This window comes from Trachymyrmex cornetzi, unplaced genomic scaffold (genome assembly GCF_001594075.2).
Source record: "Trachymyrmex cornetzi isolate Tcor2-1 unplaced genomic scaffold, Tcor1.1 scaffold1482, whole genome shotgun sequence".
Classification (NCBI taxonomy): Eukaryota; Metazoa; Arthropoda; class Insecta; order Hymenoptera; family Formicidae; genus Trachymyrmex; species Trachymyrmex cornetzi.
The window spans coordinates 101,356-128,645 of record NW_017296073.1 but is presented as its reverse complement, the minus strand read 5'-3'; the positions used below and the strand labels follow the sequence as shown (position 1 = coordinate 128,645).

At 34.7% G+C, this 27,290-nt stretch overlaps 2 protein-coding genes across 2 annotated transcripts in view; one reads left to right on the top strand and one right to left on the bottom strand.

Annotated features, from left to right (window-relative positions):
* LOC108757958 (neurotrimin) overlaps nt 1–27,290 on the bottom strand; it is a 101,140-nt gene that overhangs the window by 10,476 nt on the left and 63,374 nt on the right. The window contains exons 4-8 of the mRNA XM_018502665.1: nt 25,178–25,336; nt 13,517–13,645; nt 13,026–13,163; nt 1,182–1,331; nt 282–320 (exon numbers count right to left, since the gene is read on the bottom strand). Coding sequence (XP_018358167.1) covers nt 282–320; nt 1,182–1,331; nt 13,026–13,163; nt 13,517–13,645; nt 25,178–25,336 — 615 coding nt within the window. The remainder of the gene's footprint in view (nt 1–281; nt 321–1,181; nt 1,332–13,025; nt 13,164–13,516; nt 13,646–25,177; nt 25,337–27,290) is intronic.
* On the top strand, nt 18,318–22,365 carry LOC108757960 (uncharacterized). Its single transcript, XM_018502666.1, has 2 exons — nt 18,318–19,089; nt 22,355–22,365. Exon 1 carries the CDS (start codon nt 18,482–18,484, stop codon nt 18,971–18,973), a length of 492 nt encoding a protein of 163 aa, XP_018358168.1. The 5' UTR covers nt 18,318–18,481; the 3' UTR covers nt 18,974–19,089; nt 22,355–22,365.

Below are 27,290 nucleotides of genomic sequence, written 5' to 3'. Positions count from 1 at the left end.
CTAAATCGCGTGCAATCTAGCACGAAAAATCGCATTAATGTATCTCGAGTTTTAGAAATAAAAATATTAATTTTTTTATAAAAATACACAATTTTATATATTTCCACTATAAACTGTGTAATTTTTATATATATCATTTATGTAATTTTACATACTTTTTTTATATAGTGATGCTACAAAATCTTGCACACTAATTTCGATGCACGAAAAGTTATTATTTATGTAAAAAAACAAGACTTACTCTCTTCCGGACAACTGTATAAGTAGAAAATGCTACTTACCTTTGTACTTGGTGATGCTGGAATTGGAGCCCGATATTGCTGAAAAGTAAATAACAGCGTTCAATATTATTCAAACGACGCAGCACCGTGTACTCCAAAGTGACGTCAGATATTTAAAGCGTGAGCTGAAGAATCTCTCGAGCCGCGTGGATCTTCGGAAAGGGGATGGCTCGATAAGACCCGGCGGCAGTAGCTAAGAAATAACGAGACGAGCAATAACGCGCGATAGTCTTTTCAAGTCACACTTCCTAACTCGCGACTTTGTTTATACGCTGCCCTAACTCGCGGAGGTTCTAACTCCTTGTTATCTTTCACTTTACCGGTGTAAACAATTTCCACGGGTCGCAAGTACACCTCGTTTATTTTCAGGTTCCGGGCGATTCGCGCACTTTCGAGAATATTACTCGCGACTCTCTAAGTACAGCGCGAAACGTTGAAGTATGTCCGGCAAACTTTTTCCCGTGATTCCGAATCGGGATCTTCGTCCTCTCGCGCGCACGGCCGCCAGAGAATATTTTTGCGAAATATTGTTTTATTCATAAGCGCGCAGACGCTTTTTAAGAATATAAGGTCTTGGCCTTGCCTCGCGCCCCTGGGATTTCAGTCGCTATCTCGGTAAAAATTCCAACTATTTTAACGCAGCTGCTGCTTAATAAGCTGCAGCCAGCACGCGAGTGAGCCACGCGGCGCCGCTGTTTTGTCGAATCCGAAGTACGCCTCGCGAAGTATCCCGTATAACGGCGTACAATGCAATTTTACTACAATTTATTCCGCGGAATTCCCCGGCGCGACGCGACGTATTAATTTTACGAGACACCGACTGTTACGCGAGGTCGTTAATACACGGTGCAGCGAGAAAAAAAATTTCAGAGCCGAGAGATGCCATAGTTATATACTTACGATAGACCTTAATGCTGCCGTCAGTGTCGCCCAACGAGTTCCTGGACACACATTTATACGAGCCGTAATCCGTCGGACTGACGGAGTTTATCGTCAGCCTCATGTGTATTTTGTACGCGTTATCTTTCAGCACTGGATCGTATTTTCCTCCTGCAAACAGATCGCAATCCCAGTCAGTAATACGCTGTGCAGTTTTATTTGTCGCGTTTTTTTTTTCATTTTTCATTATCGTTAGAATAAATGATGCCCGCAGTAGTCGTGCCGGATTACGTCGATCGAGTTAAAGCGATATATATACCTGCTCTCTTTTCTCTCTCTCTCTCTCTCTCTCTCTCTCTCTCTCTCTTTTTCTACAAAAAAAAAAAGGAAATGATATGTGTGCGTAGACGTTATATCTACGCTCTTTGTCCCAATTCCAGAAAAAAATCACGCTTAAATCAACTAGACGCGCCAGCGCGCATACCAAAATAAAAAAAAAATTAAAACAAAAAATAACAACAAAAAAAAACATTCGCTTTCCCGTCATGTGCTGTCAGTCACCGTTTGCCCGGGGTTACCTGTCATTCCCTTGACGTGATTTACTCTTTCGGGTGGAGCTTGAAAATAGAAGTACGACAGGATCGCGGGTATTTTTATCGGAATATGCGGCGGTAATCGAAGGCTTTTAAATAACCGTCCGTCCTTCGCGCGCATCCATGGTATGTGGGTCAACTGGCGTGGTGACAATACGCGAAAAATCTCATAGAAATAATTCAACTGACGGGTACGCCTTTGGGACAATAGCGACGGTCGGATGGGAAAACCGGAATTCAACGAAGAGGCCTATTTCCTAATTATTTCCTGCCTCGAGAAGTCGATCGAGCGATTTAATAAGTGGCGGGCGCGATCTATTTGGACGACAGCCGTGTCTCGTGAAACTTTTTCTCTTCGTCCCGTGATTGATTTCACGGACGTGAGTTTTTCGATACTCCCCCCCTGGAAGACTGTCATGAAAGTTTAAGCAGTGTGCAACAAAACGTGTGGACAAAACATACGTTTTCCGTTACACATAATTAAATTTCTTTATCGTCGTGAAAGATTGATGTGGGATTTCGTTCGCGAGTTTCGAGAATTATTGTTCTCCACTTGTCACTCGTTCGGGAATAAACGTGACTATAAATTTTAAATTGACTTTGCGGATATATACGAGATCCACGGGATGAAAACAGATCGAAAATCACTAATGCTTTTTTTATCGAAATGATGCGCCGCAAAGCGATTATCCGATAATTTTGCAAATATCTATTCTGCTCCTATGATCTCCATTCGCTATATGCAATTTGTCAATTTACGATTCTCATCAAATACCGTAAACGTGGTCGTAATAACATGAAATTGTGAATATCAACATTCGCGATCACGGAAAGCGCATTATCCGTTCCGAATCCATCCGAAGACGAATCCAAAGTACGTTTCAGTTCGACGATTGTATCTCTTTTATTGTTCCGCTTTGCATTCCATGTTGACGCTTTTCGCGCGACATCACGCCCGGAAAACGCCGTTTGTGATCTTCTTCTGGACCGAGAACCGGAAGCGCCGTTGAATGGCGCCGTTCGAAACCGAAATCACGTTAACTTAAGACCGCCGCGCGTCGAATATCGAAATAGTCGCGACACGACGTACCGGCGCTACCATCTTCCGGACTGATTGAACTATTGTGACGTTACCTTCGACAGCCATGAGTATTCGCAGACGACTGTCGAATCTGAACGGGCCGTTTCCGACCCGAAATCGAACGCCATTTATTACGAGCGCCGATCGGCAGCCGGGCGATTTGCCAGCCGTTTTGATAAAACGTAGGATCTTAGATGCTCGGATCGATTATGCGAGTTGTGTCACACGAGGCAAATGTGAAGCATAGAAATCGTCTTGACCCTCGACGGCGACGACTTGAAATTGTAGCTTCGAATTCAAAGATGATTTCCGGCGTTTTGAATGGTATATAGACGCATGCGGTACCGTCGAATGACTCGTTCGAGGTATTGAAAAGCGAAAAGTATAAGAAAAATTCGAAAATATCTACCGCGAGGATATCTTGGAAAGGACTGACTTGCACAGTTAGAAAATTTATGTTAAATTCGATACATTTCATGTGCCCTAAACTTTGTATTTATTCAACACAACATAAATATAGTTGTTTTCTCTTTAGGAAACACAGTTGATATAAACGTCGTTCTATTCCCTCTAAGCATACAATGAATGATAAAGACTGAACGAGTGAATGACATTAATTGTGTCGACTGTAATTCTTAAAAGAAAAACAGCCTATTAGAAAGTAATATAAATATTATGTAAAATATTATGTAAAAGTTAATATAATAAAGTAACATGAAAATGTAATACTGAAACAATTTCTATACAATTGAAAAATTTGTGTAAAATTTAACACATTTTACATGTCCCGAATTTTTGTATTAATTCAACATAAGATAAAAATGTTAGAAAATAACACAAATATTATGTAAAAAAATTAACACAAAAAATGTAACATTAATACATTTTATAAACAATAATATGTCTTCATTATAATTAACATTGTAATATGTTAAATTAATATGTTTCAATAAACTTACATTTATATATAACATTATATTAACATATTTTATTCATCATATTCATATTTTATCATAGAATTTATGTTTTAAAAAATTATTTTTATATCAATCCATGGTCATTTATTCATAAAATATATGTTATTTTATAATAACACTAATATATGTTGAACACTTTCTCATGACTCTTGTATTTGGCATTACTGTATATCGGTTCGACATAAAATGTTCAAATAACACAATCATATTATGTTAAATTAATATTCTGATATATCGAAAATTTAACACGAAAATTTTAACAAGGACCGGTTTTAATACAAATACAAATTTTGTTTACTATGTACATTCGATCGAAGTATATTGAATCACCATCAGTTGCTAATCAATAAAATGAAGAATTTCTGGATTATGTCAACAAACTCCTATGTACCGAGGATTTACGCAAACTGTCTGAACTGCAATTTTATCATCTCGTAAGTTAATGTTTAACATTTGGCGAATATAACGAGCAAAAGCGAAATAACGCCCTTTAATACTGCTCGAGTCAGCCGACTTTTCTGTACTCTTTAAGAACTCTACGAAATCGCTGCAAAGTCTTCGTGTACGAGTGCTTAAAAAGGAAAAGACAAGAAACTTTCTTTTCGTGCTGTTTCATAGGTAAGAGAAAATTATTGAGATAACAAATGCTTTTGTAAAAATTGCTCGCCTCGATGTTAGAATTTGGTGATGGCTGTCAGAGTGGCGTTCCGTTTCTTTCCGAGGGAAAAATTCCGTTTCTATTATACGTGCTATTGGCATGAACGATTTAGAGGTGATTCGGTTTGTATAGGATAAAACTTGAATTATACAGAGTGAGTCGCCAGAAAATGTAGGTTATTGAAACCGCCCTGGTAGAAATAGCGCTATGAATATTGGAATACTTAATGAAAATGGTTGCATTTTGATAGGTTTTTATTTTTGTACCTAAGATACCGAGAAGTTATTGTTCCAATTTTAATTCTTTGATAACAAAAATGTAACAAGGATTGAGATCGGACATTATATCCCTTTATATTCTATTATACTAACACAAAAAGGAAGATTTTAAGTATCTAAAGATTTAGATTTAAAAATAAAATTTTTAAATAATTTTATTGAATAATCAAAATAATTAGAGCATTATAGAATGTTAGAATATTGAAATGCTGCAAAAAGTTCTGACAGACTAACTACATAATTATATTTTTGTAGTCCAAATAAAATTATTTTCAGATCTGTATTAAATAACTTATAAATACTTTAGCAAATTTATTCTTTTTCTACATTATACTTATTCTAATTTATAGATATTATTAACTTTACGATTGTTTATTGACTTTTCTTTTCAAGAATTACAGCCGAAACATTTATATTAATTTATTATCCTTTATTCACATTGTTATTGATTTATTTAAGAATAAATGAAACTTTCACTTTTTATTATATCCCATACATTTTGTGGCCCATATCTTTCTTTCCTTATTTCCATTACATTCCATTTAAGGTATGCAAATTTGTGCGAAGCAAATTTTTTACGTACACACGTGTGAGGCGCAATTTGATCGTAAGAAAGATATATAAAGCGAAATGATTCACTTCCTTATTTGATTGACCAATCGTTTCTCCCTCGTGGAACACCACGGTATTTCTAGGTTTGACGTCGCCACCAAGAACTATTTCCGATCTAAACGGCCGAGTTCGACACTATCTGCCGTAGCATCGATCACGGTACGTCTTGTTAAAACGCGTGAAATCGCCTCCAATCATTTTTCCAGTCACGCCATTCGTACATGCATTCCGTGTGCCCTTCCGGCTCGCGATTTATTTCTCACCCTCTGGCGCATAATCGCCAGGGCGAATATATTACCTCCGTTGTTTGCGGCGTCTCCCATCGATGTAATCTCGTGAAGAATAACTTAACGGTCCAACGACAGAAACAAACGTCAGCCCGTATTAGCTTTGATCACGTTCGCGGCCAAATAGTCGAGTGCAAAAAAGGAGAAATGCGGGACGTGCAATCTCGTGGATTCTGACATGAGCTCGGTCAAAAGCGAGCGAGATGAAATTTTCACAATCACAGTTCGTACCGTCGGTTCTGTTTATTTGAATGCTTTCAATTAGACGCAAATGGAAATTGGCCGAAGAAATGAAAGAAAACACAGGATGCACGAACGTACAATTCGCATGGAACGTTTTCGCCGCCCCGAGGCCAACCCCGGTCGGCCCTTCATGCCGTAGTGCACTACACAGTAACGAATATGTAACATAAAAAAAGACAAACAAAATAGTCCTTTAGCTCTCGAAAAAATTGACAGCGATCTTCCGGGATGATTTAATCTGCAGATCCTAATGTTTCTGTCTGGTTTTCCCTCGCGACTGTATAGACTATAGATTAATGAAACGATTTACATTTCGATATGTCTGTTGATTAAATTTCTATTTGACCTTTATTTGATCTTTGATGTTCACTTGAGTAAATTATTTTATTTTAACAACAAATTTTTATTTTAGCAATTGACGTATTAATTTATTCCTTATTATATTATTTTAATTATGAGTTTTTTCATCAATACCAACAAAATTTCAGTTATTGTAATCTTGTTTTCTGATTTGCATTAGTTTGCGTTCAGCTTAACAAAATACCTAGTAAGCACCAATTAAAAGTAACAAATCATCAATGTTATAATTTCATACTCAACAACGTAATTATTATGTACAACATGTGTATAGTACAATACCTTTATATTGTTGAGTGTAAAATTATAATATCGATGTTACGTTACTTATAGTTGGCGCTTATTAGATAATGGATGAGGCATTTCTACATTATTGGAAGTTTTTGAAGATACTTTATTTGATATCGAAAACACATAAATTCTGTAAATATCATTAAAGATAGCCGGAATGAAATCAAAATATTCGATTTTCCGATGTAATCATGAAGTAAATAGGGTAAAGCGAAGTAATTTGGAGAAGTTAATACATAAAAGATTGAAGTTGCGCATAATATATGTATTCAATTAGATATACAAAACATACGATATTGCACCAAAATAGTTTGTATGTTTAATAGAATACACTACGTGCAACCTCAATCTTTCAATTTGAAAATTTCCGTTAATCTATCCAAATCACCTCTTTATCCTATATTCTTCCCTGAAAATCTTTGCGCACTGATTACCGCGTGATTACATTCTTATTTGCCTTTTATTTTGTCTTTAATGTTTCATACTATTTAGTTCGAAAAAAAAATCTTCCACTTTTCGTATCGCATAATTTATCGGGCGGGAAGTGAATTTTATACGCGACGGTGTTTACGCGATCAAAATTTAACTTTTATCCCCCTCGTTTCGCTTTACTGCTATTAATCCCATTACTATTGATCAGCGCACGCTCAGCAATGCATAAAGAACGATATCTTTAAATTCTCCTATGAATAAAATCCTTTAATGCCATTTTATCCATGAATCTAATCTAGAAGTTAATTCCTTTTACAAGAGGCAATCTAGTTTTTAATACCGTTAGATTTATTTATTTAAGCAGTATCAGCCGCGTGCGCGCGAACATCTCGCGCGGCTCCTTCTTTCGGGTCGTTTATTCGACCGGAATTAGCCTCTGAATAATGCATGCGAATCCCGGTAGCACGTTAAAGGTATAACACGATTTTATCTGGTATTTATGAGGAAGGCTAAGGACGCGACGAGTGTGTATAAACGCAAACATGGCCGAGATCGCCCTTTTCTGCGCTGACCGTTATTACATCACCTCTGTGGTTAGCATTTGCATCTGTATCGAACGCAATAATGTTGCGCACAATGTGAGTTTTGACCCTCCTCCCTCCCCCCTTACCCCCCTCCGCCGATCGTGTTAACACGTAAATCCCGCGTCCGAAGATTTCTGTCAGCTGTTTAAATGGAAGCTGGAAAGCCATAAGCATATCTCGTACACCTACAATAATGCAGGATAATTACGTTACCTGCAGAGTTTACAACGTAATTTTCCGCACATACGCGGTAAAAACGTTTTGTATTTAGGTTAAAGCCCATCCCTATTAAAATTTTTGTTGGACTTTTAACATATTCGATTGATTAATTTCAAATATGTGATTGTGTTATTTAAACATTTTATGTTAAATTGGTCAATTATATTCGTTAAAATATAACACAATTTATAGTTTAGTAAACAATAAACATAAAAATAATGTATTTTAAAATGTTATTCTAAGATAAATAAATAAATGAATAAATTTTAAGATAAATGTGTTAAATATATAAATTTAAATTTTACTGTGAACTGTGTTAATTTAGTACGTCATTCCCTTTGAAAGTGACACAATTTAAAAAATGTGATATTCGAGTTAAGACATAATCGAAAAATTTTGATTAAAAATACATTTCACGTGTCCCAAATGATTTACTCAAATTATTGTGTCAATTTAACATAAAGAAATGAATAAAAAGTAACACAAATATTAGGTAAAAAATTAACACAAAAAGTGTTACTAACAATTTGTAAATAAACCGTGGAAGCATATTTTTCAGTAAAATTAACATTTATGATATGTTAAATCAACATATATTTTAATTATTCATCTTAGAATATAAATTTCACAACAAATTATTTTTAATCGTGGGTAAGGTGATATTTTTCACAATAAGTTATTTACAGATTTTTATGATGCTAGTAGCGTTATTATTAAATTTATTAATTTATTAATTTAAATGAGATTATTATTTCAGTTTATGTTTGTGTTTTTCAAGTCCGACAAATCGAATTGCGCGATGCAATTTATAAAACTGCTCTTTTTTATTTGTGTTTATATTCACATACGAATATTATTAAGCATCCCCTTTAACCAAAAATGGCGTGCTCTCTCTCTCTCTCTCTCTCTCTCTCTCATTTGTGTTTAAACGCTTCTCAGTCTATTTTACTATAATACTATATTATTTTTACGAATTTTTTAATCACATAAATTGTATTGTGGCGATTATATTGCCACGACGTCGCAAGCCGAGCGTGCGACAAGTTCGCGAAAAACGTACACGGATTAGCCATGCATATACATACTTCACGCATATACGGAGATTGTTCGTCATGAAGCAAAAGCAAGAGACCTTTAAACTCATCAATGTCTTTTGACATGTCTTGGCTCGTTTCACAGTATCGTTCGGGCATTTAAAAGCGAAATAAATTGTATAAAGCGTCTGCAATAATATCTCGTATTTGAATCCGCATAAGTTAACTTCTTAAACGATTGTTATCTGCGAAATTAATCGTATTATTTAAATACAAATACAGAGTAATAATGTCGACAAATAATAAGAAACGTGAAAAAATATTATGATTTTGTAAGACGTCTGGAGAGAAGGCCAACGAGATAGGAAAGAAAAAGTTGAGGAGTCGACACCGAGACATGCTTGATGTCAGACGCGCTCTTAAATCAACTCTTCAGTAAAAATTGTAACATAAAATTACCGAATACTGTAAAAATTCTTTCGACTAAACCAGCATCATTCCTAAAGTATTATTTTGACATTAGGGTAAAATTTCAATTTAGGCAAAGTATTTAAATAATATAATCACGTACTGTTAAATTAAAACTCGAATCCTATATTAAAATTGGTATGTCACGTTTTTTTGAAGCCTCTTTTCAAAGGGATGTTGGAGTACTCCGATTTCGATGTGGCTTCGTATTCGGGGGTTTTAGGGATCGCTCGTTCCGAAATCGTCATAAAAATTTCGAAATTCAAAATGAGTGAAACAATATGACGGACGGAAATGTTACCGAAATTTTTAATGTTCTTCGATTTCGGTGAAAATTTGTATCGTGAGGTTTTAGGGGTCGCTCGTTCCGAAATCATGATCAAAATTTCGAAATTCAAAATGGCTAAACCAATATGGCGAATGGAGATGTTATGGAAATTTTAAAGATTTTTCGATTATGGTGTAATTTGTTTTTAGGGGGTTTTTGGGGTCGTTCATTTTGATTTTGTTCAAAATTTGAGAATTCAAAATGGCTGAACAAAATAGCGGTCGGAAATGTTACGGAAATTTAAAAGATTTACCGTTTGTGGTGGAATTTGGTATTAGAGGGTTTATGGGGACGCTCGTTCCGAAACCGTGTTTTAAATTTGGAAATTCAAAATGAACTAATATGGCGGACGGTAATGTTGCGGAAATCTAAAAGGTTCTTCAATTTTGGTGAAATTTAATAGGAAGGTAGAGTTGTATTTAGGGAAATGTTGGTGGAGGTAATACGGAGGGAGGGGAAGAGGAACGAGAGTATGAAGGAAACGGAAGAAAGAATAAGAAAAATTTTGGGAAATATAGAAAAGGAGAGGGGTAAGGAAAGGAAGGGAATGGAATGGTGGGATAGGGAATGTAGAGAAAAGGAGGGAGTGGAGGAAAGGTAATGGGGGGGGGGGGGGGGGAGAGGAGTACAGGAAAGAAAAAAGGGAAAATTAAATACACAGGATTTATGCTCTATTTATGTACTACTACTTACAAGCATTTTTTATTTTTGCGCTGCAACCCCTAAGTTAAGATACTTCCCTCTTGGAGCGAACAATCATATTCACCCCTAAGTCACGTCTGCCTAGCTGGCCGCTGGGCCCCCCCCCCCCCCACTTACCCAAATCATAATAAAAAAATTATGGAATAATGCGCTATTTATGCGCTACCTATATCTGCAAAAAAAAATTTTTGCGCTCATTCCGTTCGAATGCCAGCATTCGTGAGAAAACGATGAGCAAACAAACGCAGAAAAAAATATTCGATCTTTTAATATTGGGGGGCTAGCGTGAGGTTGACTCCCCAAAATTTATATTTCGTCTAACTTTTGAACTAAGGGTGAGCAAATGAAAATTCGAACGGAGCAATCGTGAGCAAATGATGAGCAAACGAATGCAAAAAAAATATTCGGTTTCACTATTCGAAAGCACGAACTGAACGAATCCAGCACATCCGGTGAGCTCGGGCGCCAGATGTCTTTCTCTGGTTAGGTTGATGTTCAAATGAAGCGCCACCTGATAGAAGGTGTACGAAGATTTTCTCCTCTAACGTAAAACAAAAAAATGAAGCAACATGCACCATGATAACATTAGCGTTCGATAATAAATAATTGTATTATAAAATTTTTTAACTAAACTGGTATTTAACTAAAGAATTCCGTCCGCGATATTGATTCAATCACTTTGAATTTTCAAATTTTCAAACCGCCATAACGATTCGGTCATTTTTCTTATTCAAACATTTTGAATCCAGATTCGTAATATTATATTTCATAATGTCTAAAAAGGAGCGTACAATGGAGAAGCGCGCGTGTAACGCGCGCAGGGGATGTGCTAGTATGTTAAAAATTGAACACAAAGTTTTAACAAAGTTAACTTGAGTTGATGATCGTTTTCGAAATATTTTCTTTCTGTGTGTAGATCAATGAATCAAGATTACTCTATCAATCGTTAAAAAATTTATTTTTACAATCCCCATCCGTCAAACCAGCACTTTTTAAAATTTTTTAAATTTTTGAGATTTTCTAAGAGATCATAATTAAACTTCTACAAAAGTAATACATTTTTTAAGTCACATTTTTTTTTTTTTAGACAAAAAAGATAATCTTCTACAGACAATATTTAAAATTAAAATAAATTTTAGTGATCACAGTTTAAAGAAGAAATTATTTTATTTTGAATTTGATCATTTTAATTGATTAAGATAAATATCAATACCTATTGACAATACTTCAAGTATTACTTGATAAATTATTCTGGATTTATTATAATTTTATAGATTATCGAAATTAAAAAAAGATATTTTTTTTTAAGGATTGTGTAATGAAAATAACAAAAATGACATTTGATTTCAGAGAGTATATGTTTTTTGCTGATATTTTTAAATTAGTTAATAATTTTTTGGTTAAGTTGAATAATATAATTTTTGAAAAATTTAATTTTTTTACTTGTGTCACTTTTGAAGTAAGGGTATGACATTATAAGTTAATTAAAAAAATAAGTATGCTTTCACACTTTGTTTATAAATTAATGTTATATTTTTTACGTTAACTTTTAAATAAAATTTCTATTACTTCCTAATATATTTTTCTTGTGTTAAATCAACACAAAAATTTGGGTAGACATGCATTTCGGGACACGTGAAATGTATTAAATTTCACATAAATTTAGCATACATATTTATATCTTGTATTTAATTTCATACAAATTTGCGAACTGTATACCAAACATAACGAAGAATAAAGTTACGAAAGGCATGTAGAGGATATAAGAATTATAATACTTATAGTTAATTTTCATTATTATGCATTTTGTCTCTTGACTGTTGAACGCGCGGCGACTATTGCTCATATTTTATAATACGGATAATTTCTCTACCATAAAAGTGCAGCGTAACCGTGCACAGCTTCCTGCAGCGATTGAATGAGCTCGACAAGAGCCATGGAGGTTTGTATATGTACATCGTAATACGCTTCTGAAAGAGATACGGATCCGAAAGGGATCGATGCGAAGTATTGAAGCTGCCTTTTACAGGCGGCGCATAAAGCGGAGCGAAAACGTTCATACTCGCGCTTCGCTGGTGTGCGTGTTTATGCGTTCGGTATGAAGCTTTCATTATTCAGAGGGTTCGTTACAACCAGTTATTTTCCTTCCTCGCGAATGCACACTAGGCGGAGGAATACGCGTTGGGGGTGTAATCTCTCTCTCTCTCTCTCTCTCTCTCTCTCTCTCTCTCTCTCTCTGCTTTCACATTCTCTCTCTCTCTCTCTCTCTCTCTCTCTCTCTCTCTCTTTCTTTTTTGTGGACTTACATGAATCATCAAAAAGTGCGATAGGTGCGTGTCGTGAGCGATGCATATTACAAAATTGTAAAGTCATCCCACTTTCCACCGGGTCATGATTCTTTCATGAGATGAAAGAGTTCTCCCGCTATGAACGATCGCAAACTCTCATTACGCTCAATTCTAACATCGCGTAGTAAAATATCGCGAGGTAAATTCTTGTTACGATTTACCGCTGACAGATCATGTCGTATCTAGTTTATATTTTGTTCAAGTAAATTCCCAGACAACACAAAGTCTAAAATCGGGACATAAGACGTCTTAAAAACGTCTGAAAGACATCTTAAAGACATCTTTGCGAGAACCATTTAAAAGGCATCTTAAAGACGCTTCGTTTTAAACTTTGTGTTGTTTGAATTGATGTTTATCGGAAACAAATGCTCACCTTGGGGCACAATCTTATCCTGATCTCTAGTCCAATAATTGATAGACTTCGGGAATGCTTCTGAATAGCATTCCAGAGTCAACTTCTGTCCTTCTTGAGCGCCGACTAATTGATTCTGAACCCAGATCATCGGTGGAACTGAAACAATGACGATGGCGTGTACACAACTTTTAAATTTTAAAATACAATATTCTTCTTTCACAAACGCTTGATTACAATTGCATAACTCTTTTTTAATAGCTACTCCTTATTGTATAGCTTTGTGAATATGAAATGTCATTTCTCATGTTTATTTCATATTCCCTCCTCGCTTTTTTCATATTTCAGTTAAATAAAATTATCGATGCTATTTTAACACTACAATTAATTATTCATGTTTTATGATAATAATTTGCGTCCAAAAAACAATGTCTCGTAATACAATGTAATGTAAAATTGATTATATTGACCGAATTAAAAAAATACTTAATACAAAGAACGAACATACGTACAATGCACAGTGAGCATTATTCTTTTGCTGACAGAGGGGGGTACGCCATTGGATGCGATACATAAATAGGAACCCATATGTAGTCGGTTCACTTTTGTGATATTGAAGCTCGGTCCGTCCACGCTTGCAACTGGAATTAGAAGAATTAATTATAATAAAAGCGCTGTAAAATTTTAAAAGAGAGAAAATTGAAACTAATTCTCTTTAAATTTAAGTTAATTCTTTAAGTTAAATAATATTTTGTATATTTTAACTTCCAAGAGTGTGTTAAAATATATTATTTTAATACAAAATATGTGATTGAAAAGACAACATCTAATGAATCCATTTCCGTGATTAAATTGCTTGCAAACTTTTCAAAGTAAGTAGCATTCATATTGACGTATGCATTTAATAAATAATAAATCACGTAAATTTAAGTCAAATTTATTACATTTTTTAGTTAAATTAGGGATATATTGAGAGCGGGAGTAATGGACTTATGGAAATGATTAAAAAGTAATTAATTTTGATATAATTTGACATTACGAATTTAATAGTGCAGAGAAATATAAGAACGTGTGAAATATAGACATTTTATTGTATCATCTAATAATAAGCGTGATAAGTTTTATATATAATGTAATAAAATGGAAACATTTATTTAATATAATATCAAATATATGTATATATATATATATATATTGGGGGGAAGGAGAGAGAGAGAGAGAGAGAGAGAGAGAGAGAGAGAGAGAGAGAGAGAGAAATTTCATTTGTCGATAAATAATAAAACGGGATAGAGAATGAAAGGGATTACAACTGCAGGCTAGAAAGGTATCAATAAGTTTGCAACGAGAATTTCCGTGCGAAATATGATCGATGTTATCGATGATAAATCGAGGTAGATGTAACTTTTACGCTGTGACATCGAATGCTTTTGGTGTCAATCGATTTTTTCCATGAAACATGGAACGTTGGACCTCAGTGGAATTCGGCAAATTTTTGTTTTTTATTCTCGGGGATGTTACGGTTTCCGGGAATTTCGATAAAGTTATAGCTATAGACAGTTTGGCGCACGGGAAAAGTGCGTGACGCCCCGATCGACCGAGGCCGCTTTGACGTCGATATTTTTATTAGCACTGGCAGTCCAGAACTGCAGAATTTCTGAAAATCTTCAGGATTATACGTTCTGTTAAAAAATATCGTTTCATACCCGTAACATATATCGTTTTATTGGTTAGTTTTTAATTTTCAATGATGTCATAGAAATATGGAAATAAAGAAGGATTAAATTACCTTTGCAAATAAAAAAAAAGAGAGAAAGAGAAAGGGAGAAACGATGGCAACAGTTAAGTTATTCCGACACAATTCTGTTTAATTCGATCAGTGGCACGAATAACGCCGAGATAACGTTTTTCCGCATTTTGCATTGGAAATTTCACCGAGTCATATTTTTAAACGTGTTCGTCCACCTCAGTGAAGTTCACGAAGTACATTCGTGCAACTTTTTTTGACGTCAGTACCGCCGCACGCGACGCGACGGAAATTGGTTGCCGAAGTTCCATCACTTACGTTTCAATTTGAAAGCGGATTGAACGCGTTTAGGCTTTGTGCGTGTAGGTGCGAATTCTCGATACAAATTCTCCGTAAAATTATTATGATTATTGCGCTTGAAAAATAATCGTACGCGAGAAAAACGCCCGACACCGATTCGCATTGCGCAACTGTACTGCGAACTTTTACCATTTTATCAATGTAACCATTATTGTCGGAAGAAGGACCACTTTCGCGCGCTAAAATGCACCGGGAAAATGTGCAAACTGTTTTGACGAACGATCGCATAATGCAGCAGCTGTGAACTCGATTGTGAACTGTTTCGCGAGCATGTGTGCGATCTTTATAAAGCATTTTAAATTATACTAGTACACGGACACAATGCATGATAATAAATAAAACATACTGCTGACTACTGTTAAATTTTCTGGAATTGTTGGACGGAGTATCTCATAAATTCCCATTATTCATAAAACGCATTCAATAACGTTGTAGCCAGTAACGAAAAAAAAAAAAAAATAAATATGCTGTATTATAAAATTCTCTGAATATTTAACATATACGTGTAATTATATTCAATTAATTCAATATTCAAAGATAAAAACTTTGAAAGGGTGAAACTGGTTCATATCTATCGTATCCACACACACGTGTTCGAAATTCAAATAGTAATTTACGGAGAGCCTCGTCAACTCGGACAATACACAGTCATTCAAAGACTATGTGCATTACAGGATGCAAATTCAATTTACTTATCCGAAAGTTGAAGACTACCTATCTCCACTTGACCACAATTAAATTTGACAGAATGTCCGTGCTCTCGCATCGATAATAAATTTATAGTTTTACGACGAAAAGCTAAGTATGTCAGGATGCAAAAAGTAGTAAAAGGCACGCGAACACTGAAAAAGAATTGCGCGGAACGTGAATCGCGATATTTCCATATGACGCGATATCAGAAGCTAATGACGCTAGCTTTCTCAAGTTCGAGATCCGTTGAGACCCGTCGAGACAAGATTACGACGTGTTACACCGAAGTTCTGAATAATCCAATAACGCTTCATAGTATAACAATGTCCTGATCGTAATATCATTAAGGTACAAGGTCGTTAGAAAAAGTCGAGACTTTTTCTAATGCCGCCAAACACCCACCGCATGTATATGCAGTAGGGATTCTCCGAATATGACCTAAAAATTTTGAAGACATCTTCAAGTTTCGAATTTGGTCATTATTTCTTTGTAAGAACTATAAAGAAATTATATGTGTAAAATTACAACAATTAGTAGAGCTTACAATACGATGTATATTTAAAGGTGTACATTTACACATACTTAAATTTAAAAATAAAATTATTTTTCCTTTATAGTAAAATAATAATGGTAGAGGTATAATACACAAACAAATAATTAGGTCTAAATTTAAAACTAGTTTATTAAAAACCAAAAGGGAAAAGAAAGCTACGAGCCGAAGATTAATCGTTATAAATTAAAAATTGAAAACGTTAATAAATAAATATTATTTAGTTAAAATATAAAACTTTAATTTGCCGGCAATAAACAAAACGAAACAAAAATAAACGTTTCGACCTATGTTGGATCAATGTTAACAAAAAATAACGGTGAAATTATTACAAAGAAAAGATATATAAAAATAATAATTAGCTCTCAATCGCAGTATTAATGTTGTCAATAATCTCGCTCAGTATACGTAGTAAATATTGTAATTAGAATGTTGTTATCGGTAACAATGTATTCCTCTGATTATGTATATAGAGTATAGACAACATAATTATTGTTTCTGTTAAAAAATACAAATATAATGTAAAAATATAATAGATATAAGTAATCAGTAATACAATGTAATGAGAGAAACACAAACTAAGAAGAAAGGAATAGAAATAAATAAGTAATATAATATAATAAGAAATATATACTAAAAATTATTAATAAGAATTAAAATTGTGCGATATACAATTATATATATTTAATTTAGTAGCAGCTAAATTAAATGAGAATAAATACCTTATAAATATGTGTCAAAATATATTAAAAATCGTCTATTCTTAGATAATGCGATGAGAGTGAAAATTGAATAATTTCTCTCAGATGTTCAGAGACAATATAAAATCGACATTCTAAGCAAGAAGGTTGATGTGGTAAACTAGAAAGAAAAGAGAACATAAAAGGGGGAAAAATAAAGAAGTTTATTAAAACATCAAAGGAGTAATTTTAGAACTAGACTTTTACTAATGTACAAAGTATGGAACGTTTCAACTTTACTTAGTCATCTTCAGTCAATAAATAGTAAAAAACGATAAAAAAATTAAGAGATTAAATCATTATTATTTTACAGTTTTAAACTTGAAATTTGACAATTTTATAATAATGATTAAATAATTTATAAGAGTAAATTTACAATTAAAATTAAGTCTATGGAAATATTTACGTAATAATTTGCTAACAATTTATATACAACTTTTTAAAGATACGTTATCAAGATATATAAACGTAAAAATACAAATAATATGTATGATATTATCATTATGTTATATATACATATTAAAAATTTGTACAATATATCAAAATTATAAAATAATATTGTTGTTATAGTAATTTTTTGATTAATATAAAGATATATTTACACAGTTAAAGGTAAAGTGCTAATTTTTGTAAAAATGCAATATTTCCACTGTAAATTATATAATTCTTACACATATTATTTATTTTACATATTTTTTTACAATGTGAGTTGCGTGAAATGTAAAACATCTTACATAAGTTTTAATTTAAAAAAAATGAAAATAAATTTGACAATGTAAATAACGTTTTCATGTAAGAAAAATCGTTTTAAAAATGAGTAATGCATGGATTGGCGAAAGCGAAATTATGTACTAAACTGAATTTTTACATAAGGTGTAATGAATTTTGTATAAAAAAACTTAAAAACAAGAATTAATTGTTAGAAGTGCAATTTTTTAAAAAGCAAATATCTACATAAATAAAGCAAGAATAATATTAATTTGTATTTTTATTTTGTAATTATTATATACGTATATTATGGCGATTGTCGTTGCAGAAGCAGTGTAAAATTTAGCAACTACTTTCAAACGCCTGACGAATGGCAATCAATTCGCAATCGATTCGCCACTCATCACTAGATGGCGACTGAACTCGTAAGTCAAATCCGACACGGACTTAGATAAAAACTCGCGAGCTCGCAGTACCAACGGCACTCATCCACCTTCGTTTCTGATGCAAAGAAAGACAGTCGCAGCATAATCCCGAAGAGTTATCTAATCAATCTACGTCTTCAAGAAGGCCGCTTCGCCTCGACCACTTACGGGACAGAGGAAGGACGAGGAGCGATCCTGATTTATCCGACAAGAATCTTCGTTGCTTGCAATTTCCGACGAGAAGTCTGCGGTATTCAGCAATGTCTGCGAAGCCCAATTCTAAGGAGTCACCTGCGGAGCCCGACAATATGAGAATGCCACGTGGAAGCCTGCCTGCCGTGGAACCCTCAGGGGACTTAGAGTTTTTTCCGACCGGCGCTTCGAATTCTTTCTCGCCGGCTTCACCACCACCTCACGAGAGAGGCACGCTGCCAAATATACCGATTCACCGAGGCATTTTGGTAGTACCGCAAACAACCGATCGATCCGTACAGACGGAGCCAATCATACAGATTTGTCGAACTATCCAAGCAAGATCGCGAACAATCAATCAGTCCATACAGACGCAGCAGCCGGACCGCTCTTCTGTTACTACTTCAACCCTGCGTTTATCACTGCGGAGCCTTATTCAGCGCCGACTACGACGCATGAGGCAACAACGCCGACGACAGCACGGGCATTCTGACTCTGAGAGCGAAACCACCAGGGACGACGAAGAGGCGAACAAGCGACTGTACAACACTTACAATTAGCGACTGAACACCAGTCGCTGCCAAATCTAGAGGGAGGACCAGATCCGACATAAATTAATCTGACAGGATCATCTCTCATTTGCATACACAACCGTCCTTTTCAGGACGATCATGATGTTGATGTTAGGAACACACACGCGCGCGCGCGCATGCATATATGCAGAATTAGTTATAAGTATATTTTAGTTGAGCATATTTCTGAATAAAATGGAAAAGCAAATGTTATACAATTACATCAAATAATGACAATTTGGAGACACTGGTAGTGTCTCGGCGCTAAGCTTAAACAATTACATCAAAAACTTTTTTATTTATAAAAGTTTTAGGTGGATACTTCTTTTTGTTCATAACAGATTATCAAAGTGTTCTGTAACATTTTCCATCGTGCCTGAGCACAATGTATGCATACGATTGGCATATTCATTCATAAACATTAGCATTCCATATTCTCCTTTTCTATTTGCAAGAACACGCTTATAAAATTTTAAAACATACTTTATATGACTCATTCCATAAATCATAATTTTGTTCGACTATTAAAATAATGATGTTAGGATTACAGAATGCTCGAGTTAGCCGCTAGAATGTCAAATATAATTATTTTGATAGTCCAACAAAATTACTTTCAGATTCGTATCTACCTAAACCTTCAGGTATTTCATCAAAATTGTCCTTTCGTGTATATAAATATGTACATAATTATCAAAATATAATGATTAAAAAATATTACATATATAAAATAATTAAATAAAGAGTTAAGAAACACACAAAACAAAATTTTAATATTCCATAAATAATAACGGTTCCAATAATTACAAAATTAAACAATACGAAATAGGGCTAAGAACTCAGAATAACATATGAGTAACAATATTATTGTAATCAAGATCAAAACGTACAGACGTTTCGACTCCTATCAAGTCCTTCTCAATGTTAAAAAATAAATTTAAATGTTACCGGTAACTACGCAAGATGTTCAATATATCAAAAAGGCGCATAAAATACTCGCATGTTGGTACTAATAATTATGGCATAAAAACGATCTAGATTCAATCGGCTTCCATCGGAACTTGTAGCTCGTATATTCCAGATGTCACAAATCGTATGCAGTCTAAGATGCTGTAAGCTTCATTTCAAATTTACAATAAAATAGCCCATTGAAATTTACAGCAATAAAGTTGAAATCCTCCTTCATATTCTAATTGTAAATATAATAATTATAATAATTACCTAACTAATAATATCAATTGTCATTGAAGATACAAAAAAATAATAATTATGTCATTATACGTTTATGTCTTACATAAAAAATTTTTTTAACGTGAATAATAATAAAAGATAAATATTCAATACCTGCTGATAATTCGAAGTTAAAAAAATTAAAAATATATAAATTGAATATAGAAAATTTAATATTATAACACAGAGATATCAAACGGATCTTTAACACTGTTGAACTCTGAGATGTAATGCTGAAACATTCGGTATATTGAAATAATCCTGCCATCTAACAAGAGAAGTGGTAATAGAAATGACGTAGGAAGGATCCTAGGAAGGAGAATTCAACGATGTAGGAAGGGATTGTAAGAGGGGTAGATATATGTCAAGCAGCGGATCGGTATCTGTTCAAACCATATTTTTGCTTTTTAATGTGGACCATTTTAGACGTTATTCTTTTTTTATAGTAAGGCTCATTCTCCAAAATTTCAACCTCTCCCCATTTGAAATCGTGATTAAAACTAGTATGATAGTCAGATAAATGGGGAGAGGTCGAAATTTTGGATAATGAGCTTTATTATAAAAAAAAGAATAGTGTTTAAAATGGTCCACATTAAAAAGCAGAAATATAGTTTGAACAGACAAACAGATACCGATCCGCTACCTGACATGGTTATTATTTATGAATCTTTTATAAGCCGTATATTCTGAGATCCCTCTGTGTGTGCGTGTGCGTGCGTGCGTGTGTGTGCGTGTGTGTAGGACACGGTAAAAATGCAAGAATTTTTAAAAGTTTTTCTTATATCATATTTAATTTTACATAAAAACTAAATATTTCTTATTTCTAATGTTTTTTTAGTAGTAGACGTTTTTATCGGAATAATATGTTTAATCTTAAATATAATAAACAATACTTGATAAATTAAATTTTCGATAAATGCTACATATATACTGGAGTTACCCTAATATCATCATATACTATGTGTACGTACATATACATATGTACCGTTTGTGCGTGTGTGTGTATGTGTTTATATACCTTGACTTGGAGATCAGGCCTCGGTTCGAATCTCAATAGGAGTGGAGTTGATTTTCTCGTGCTATCGCTTATGCCTTACCACGAATTACGTAATTTTGAGTGGTGAAAACGTGCAACGTAAGTGACGAGTGCTAAATGAGTATTTTGCACTCGTATACGTTTTTTCACCTCAAATTTACGCAGCACGTATTTACCACTCAAAAATACTCGTAATGTATACAATTTCAAGGAAATATACAAATTTATAATTCAGAACGAACATGACTCTCTTTTGTGTTACTTAAATTATTTTTCAATCTAACTTTGACATCGTGATTTTTAAATTTGTTGTAATGGATTGACGATGCTTGGATCCGTTTGCGATTGTTGTTGGAGAGGGCTTAAGTTCCACTATCTACTCCACTCAGCTAAGCAACTGGTTGGCATAACATTAGACTATGTTGAAGATGGTTGCCTCTCACCACATTTCCACTGCGACTGCATTATTTGAGGTCGGAACCACGATAGTGCGAGACGCAGTTCGACAGATTTTATAGTGCGATAAGCGGTAATTTTTTATTGCTGAGGATGGCTCAAATAGTAAGCCGAAACGTACAAAATTGAATTTGTGACATATTAATAGGTATCAGTTAGCTTTGCGCAATATAATATCCAGCGCTGACTCCTAACGCCCAATTGTATTTTGCCGTTACTTTCATTGTCGTAATGTATACGTTTTTACCATTCGTGTCCTGCATGAGTGCAATCCGTTTTAACCACTCATTTTTACGGAAAAGTTCCTGTTTGCGACATAAAAACGGAGTCACATACTCATTGAATAAAATGCACATTTTCACCACTCAAATTAACCATTCGCGCGGAACAGTTAATTTGAGTGGTGTAAAAACGGGCTAAAAACGGGGAAAAATTTTTATAAGGGAAAATATTCTTAAATGTATATATTATTGTATATACATATAATTTATATATTTTTTGTTTGGTAATTGCCGAAATTTTGTTTTGTCTCTTATTTGTCTGATCACTTTTAATCATTTTTAATCTTACAATATTATTAGATTTTATGTTTTGATGATTTTTATACTAATCACTGGATACTATCTTGTTTCTTTTCTTTATTGTCTCAGGGTCAGAACAAATATCTAGGTGGTAATCTAGGAGTTCCTCTAGTAAGAGTTAAGACATAAGATCGGAAAGACGCCATTGCCGGGTGGCCGGATTCCATCATGGTTGACAGTCCGATTTTGCGTTCACGCCTTCTACACCATGAAATAGTTGCTCACACCAATCCACAGATTCACATCGAAAGTATCTGCAAATGGCGGCGAAGGGACTCGAAATCTGACCAATCAGAGATCAGTACCCCTTATGACTTGACTCCTTACTAGAGGAACTTCAGGTAATCTTAGGGTGTGTTCTGAGTTACGCATAAAGCGTATAATGTATTGTTTTGCCTTTTTTTATTAATTGATAAACAACAAAGACAAATGATGCATCATGCATTTTATGCGTAACCCGGAACGCACCCCTTATAGTCTGCAGTGATCCCTTGGAAAAACTATTACGCGGGAATATTCTTTCGAGTGATCGCCACGCCGCGTCGGTGCTGTGTCCCGAACGAATAAGCCGGCGACCCATCACGATCGAAACATCGTGGCCTCCCTTCTCGGTACACACTTTATCCGATTAATGGCGTAATAGCGAAACTATGGATAGCGTAATCGCGGTTTAAGTTTGATCCGGTTGTTTATCGCCCCTCTCGCGCCCTATACATACGACTACGACCGCGCATGCACGCCTATGTGCACCGAAGTCACCGTATCGCGCGCTCGCCGTGTGTTTGCCAATTTCAATGCAAATATAGAAGATCTTCCTCGGTCTCTGCAAACGTATCACCTCGCTCTAACCTATTGGCCTTGCCACGCGGTGTGTTTGCGCTCTCGAGCGACCGCCGCGACCGGTGCAGTGCTGAGCGGCCCCAGGCTTGATACGGCTCGAATGCACTCGCGCAGTTTAGCCCGAATGTATTTCCGCCGCCGCGGAGCGTAAATCTTTTTTCAGGCGATGCCTTTACAGCCACGAGCGCGTAACGGAGCGGAGCTTTTGGCGCGTTGCCGCCGCGTTTAGGGACGTTAGAGGGATATTTACTCGATTCGAGCTACTCGGGTTTGCGAGTCGAATCCGTACGATCCCCCCAATGATATCTTCCGAAAGCCGGGCACGCTCATTTATCTTTCAGGGACGAGAAATAATCTGGACGATGTTAAATTTGTAAATATTTAAAGCTCGTCCGCGCTTTTTCAAGCGTTTATCAGACGAATTAAATTATATTATTTTAAAAAGCATCGTACATAACGTTTTTTGCAAGTCAGCCATGAAAGTTACAAACTTCATAAGCAAAGTTCTACCTCCGTGTGCTTACCTATTACGTGAATTCGCAGCATCATAGGTAAAAAAAAAGAAACAGGTGAAATCAACGTTTTCATAACGGAAATATCAGTAAAAGCCGATATACAGTGGAGAGGGAATATAATGTAAAAACTTAAAAAGTTTTTGATATAATAATAGGACAATAAGAACAAGTGAGTGTTAAGATCTATAGTTGATGAGCACGAATACAATATAATTTTATTATTTTAAAAATTTACGAAAAAAAAATATATCCGAACGTTTCGAATTTTTTTTTGAGTCATTCTTAACAAAAAATGGTATACGCAGTTGAAAAATTAGTATCAAATTTAATACATTTTATATTCGAAACGGCCCATGAAATTTATGTGTTAATTTAATATAAAATTAATATATTGAGAAGTAACACAAATATTACGTGTAAAAGTTGATACGAAAATATAACACTATAAGCAAATTGTAAAAGCATATTTCTCCGAAAATTTAATATATTATAATATGTTAATGTTTGATACATTTTATTCATTTATTTTAGAACTTATATTTCATTATTTTGTTATTTGCTTATTTACTAATAAATTATGCTACTTTAAGAAGTGTTGAATATATCTAGTACCAAATATTCGAAGTGTTGAATATCAATTTAACAAAAAATATTCGAATAATTGACGTTATTTTAAACGAACACTTGGATATGTTAAAAATTCAATACAAAAACAAGTATCGGTTTTAACATAAATACAAAATGGACATACAGTAAAAATATTTTTTACTACATATAAATTTTACACAAGTTTTAGTAGACAAAAATGGTCAAAAACGTAAAAAGGATGTGTCATTCACATCGCGATTGCAAAGCCGTATATGTTAAGTCGGTCCAAAAATATCCCGTAAATAGGTGCATGAAATTAAAGAAGCACAGATAGAACAAATATTTACAGAATTAAAATTAATCAGTACAGTGATAATGTTCATAAAAAGCAAAAAATTAATATTAAAAAAGATCAGCAGATAATTACAGTTTAAAAGAAGTAAAGTTAAATAAGTAATAAGATGTTGTCAAGACAGAGAACTTTTAAAGTCAAATAGAGTATAAAAGTTTATAAAAGACCGAAGGGAAAAATTAAACTCTATAGTTTTCCATGGCAAAGGCGGAGCGCAGAAATTTCGTGATTGTCCGGCGCAGAGCTAATGACACATAAAATGCTTAGTACATTTCAAGACGAGAGGAGACGTTTAAAAGGAGCGGAAGAGGGAAAGGAGAAGTTAAAAGCGCAATCCGGAAAAGGACCGCATCGCGAACGATCGTCGAGTGCACTCCGCCGAGTATCAAACGTGGCGTCTTCCGCTCGTCGTATTCGATTAGCTCTCGTCGTAAACGAAGCGTCCGTCGCGACGAGAGGGAGGTGGAGGAGCGCGACGAGAAGAGGCGCGACCGAGAGAGAGCGAGTCATCTTAATTCAACGAAATTTTCCCCGACTTTATCACCCGGGCCTGACTGCGAATTACCGCTCGTTCGCGGACAGCTCGTTAAAACTCACCTTCCTCTCCGTTCCCGAGCTGAATTTGCTGACCGTCCTCGCGCCGCCAGGTGATGTTGGGCGCCGGGGAACCGGTCGCAGCGCAACGCAGAGTCACGTTTCGTCCCTCCATCACCACCATGTCCGTGCTGGTGTCATAGTCCAGAATATCGGGCGGCACTGTCGGCAGAAAAGTACGAGCGTGAAAATATCGTATATAAGTTGAGTGAGCTGGGCTACGCAGCACGTACGTGCGTTTAAAAAAGAAAAGATAATTCAAAGAGAGAAGAAACTTCGCGCTAACGGAGATGTGAATCACGCCTCTATACTCGTATGTTGTTTCCAATTATCTCGATCATTTACCCAGTCGAGCAAGATTGTTTTAGCGAAAACTGTAATTATGGTTATATTTACGGTTCGTTTTTCGCAAAAAATTATCTCAGTAATGGTAGATATTAATGGTACACTATTAGAAAAAATATTTAGTATTCGTGGTTATATATGGTGAAATAATTATGATTGAGAATTTCATATTTTTATTTATTATTGCTACATAATGTTACACGGAATAGAATCGTTTTGCTGAAGCGTATAAAAATTTAGTTTGATATAAATCTGAAAATAATTTGTTTAAATCAGAATAAATATGCAGGAATAAATATGCTCAAATTGCAGGTTGCTAGAATATTAACATTTTTTACAGCATTATCTTTAACGCTTGAGAGTTCAGCAAAATTATTTTCAGATTTGCACTTGATTAAATTTTTAGATACTTGAGCAAAACTCTTTCCGTGTAATAATAATAATTACATTTGTATACAAAAAAATATAGTCGTTTTTGGGACTAATTATATATGTATATTTTCTTGTATATAGAACTATAAATATAATAATTATTATATTTGTTCATTTATTGTTTAGTAATTATTATTACTTATAACATTAGCAATGATAATTATAAAAATGGAGCTCTTAAACATAATTATTTTACTATATACAAAATTATAGTTACAAACATCAAACAGTTTTCTCTTAGTATATTAGAAATTCAATAGAATCATGTTAGATAGAAAAGTATATCAGATGAAGGAAAACCGCGAGATTGGATAACCGTACTATATTTGTCTTTAATCCGCCTAATGGACATGATCCTATAATCATACGATATCTAATAAAAGAGCTTACATTCAGGTATCTGGTTACCAGAAATTAGAAGATATCCGAGTAAAAGCGGAGTACGGAGTAGTAAATTTGATCTTCCCGACGGTACCAATGAGACATGAGAGAGCGCAAAGCTTTCGCAATACTTAGCGCAACAATAAGCCCGTAAGTTGCTTCTTGCGAAGGCAGTAAAGGGGTGGACAAGTATATCTGTTCGTCCATAAATCAGCCGTCGTGGATTAGCTCTCTGTATGCGAGAAGGGTGGAAACTACGAGCAGCAACCACGTCGTTCACGTACAACGTACGGCGGGACGACACGTGCGCATACACGACGCATGCAGGCTGCACGTAATAAAGTAGACAACGATAACGGCGGGAACGAACGCATCCGCGTCATCGCCGGCGGAAGCGACGACTTCACCCCGCGCGCCACTCATCCTACCTATAATGTCGGATCTCTTGTACTTAGTCGTTAAAGAGAGCAAGTTAAAGGAAACGAATTTCTCATTTCAGATATCACTCGCCGACAGAAAAGTGTTTGATATTTGTGATTATAATTGGTTAAATAATTATTAGGTTCGAATCTTCATTTTTGTTATTATTAATGCTATAATGTTAGTAATAGTAATTATATTTATAGTTTTATACATAATATTTATATATAAAAATATATAGTTGGCATCGAAAATGATTATAATTATTAGTCATTTTTTGTATCAATATATATATTATATAAAATTATTATTACTACACACACATAAGAACTTTTCTTTGTGTACAATATTATCAATGTTATACTGAAGTAGTAGGGGAGATCGGGCTCAATTGACTATAGGAGTAAGTAGAATAATCGAGGTTACATTAAAAACAAAACACGCAAGACACGCGTGAACGTGTCTGAGCCATCGACATCTAGAATGGACCGCTGATGGCAATGGTGGGGGTAGAAAGACGATTAGAGTGAGAGGCAGG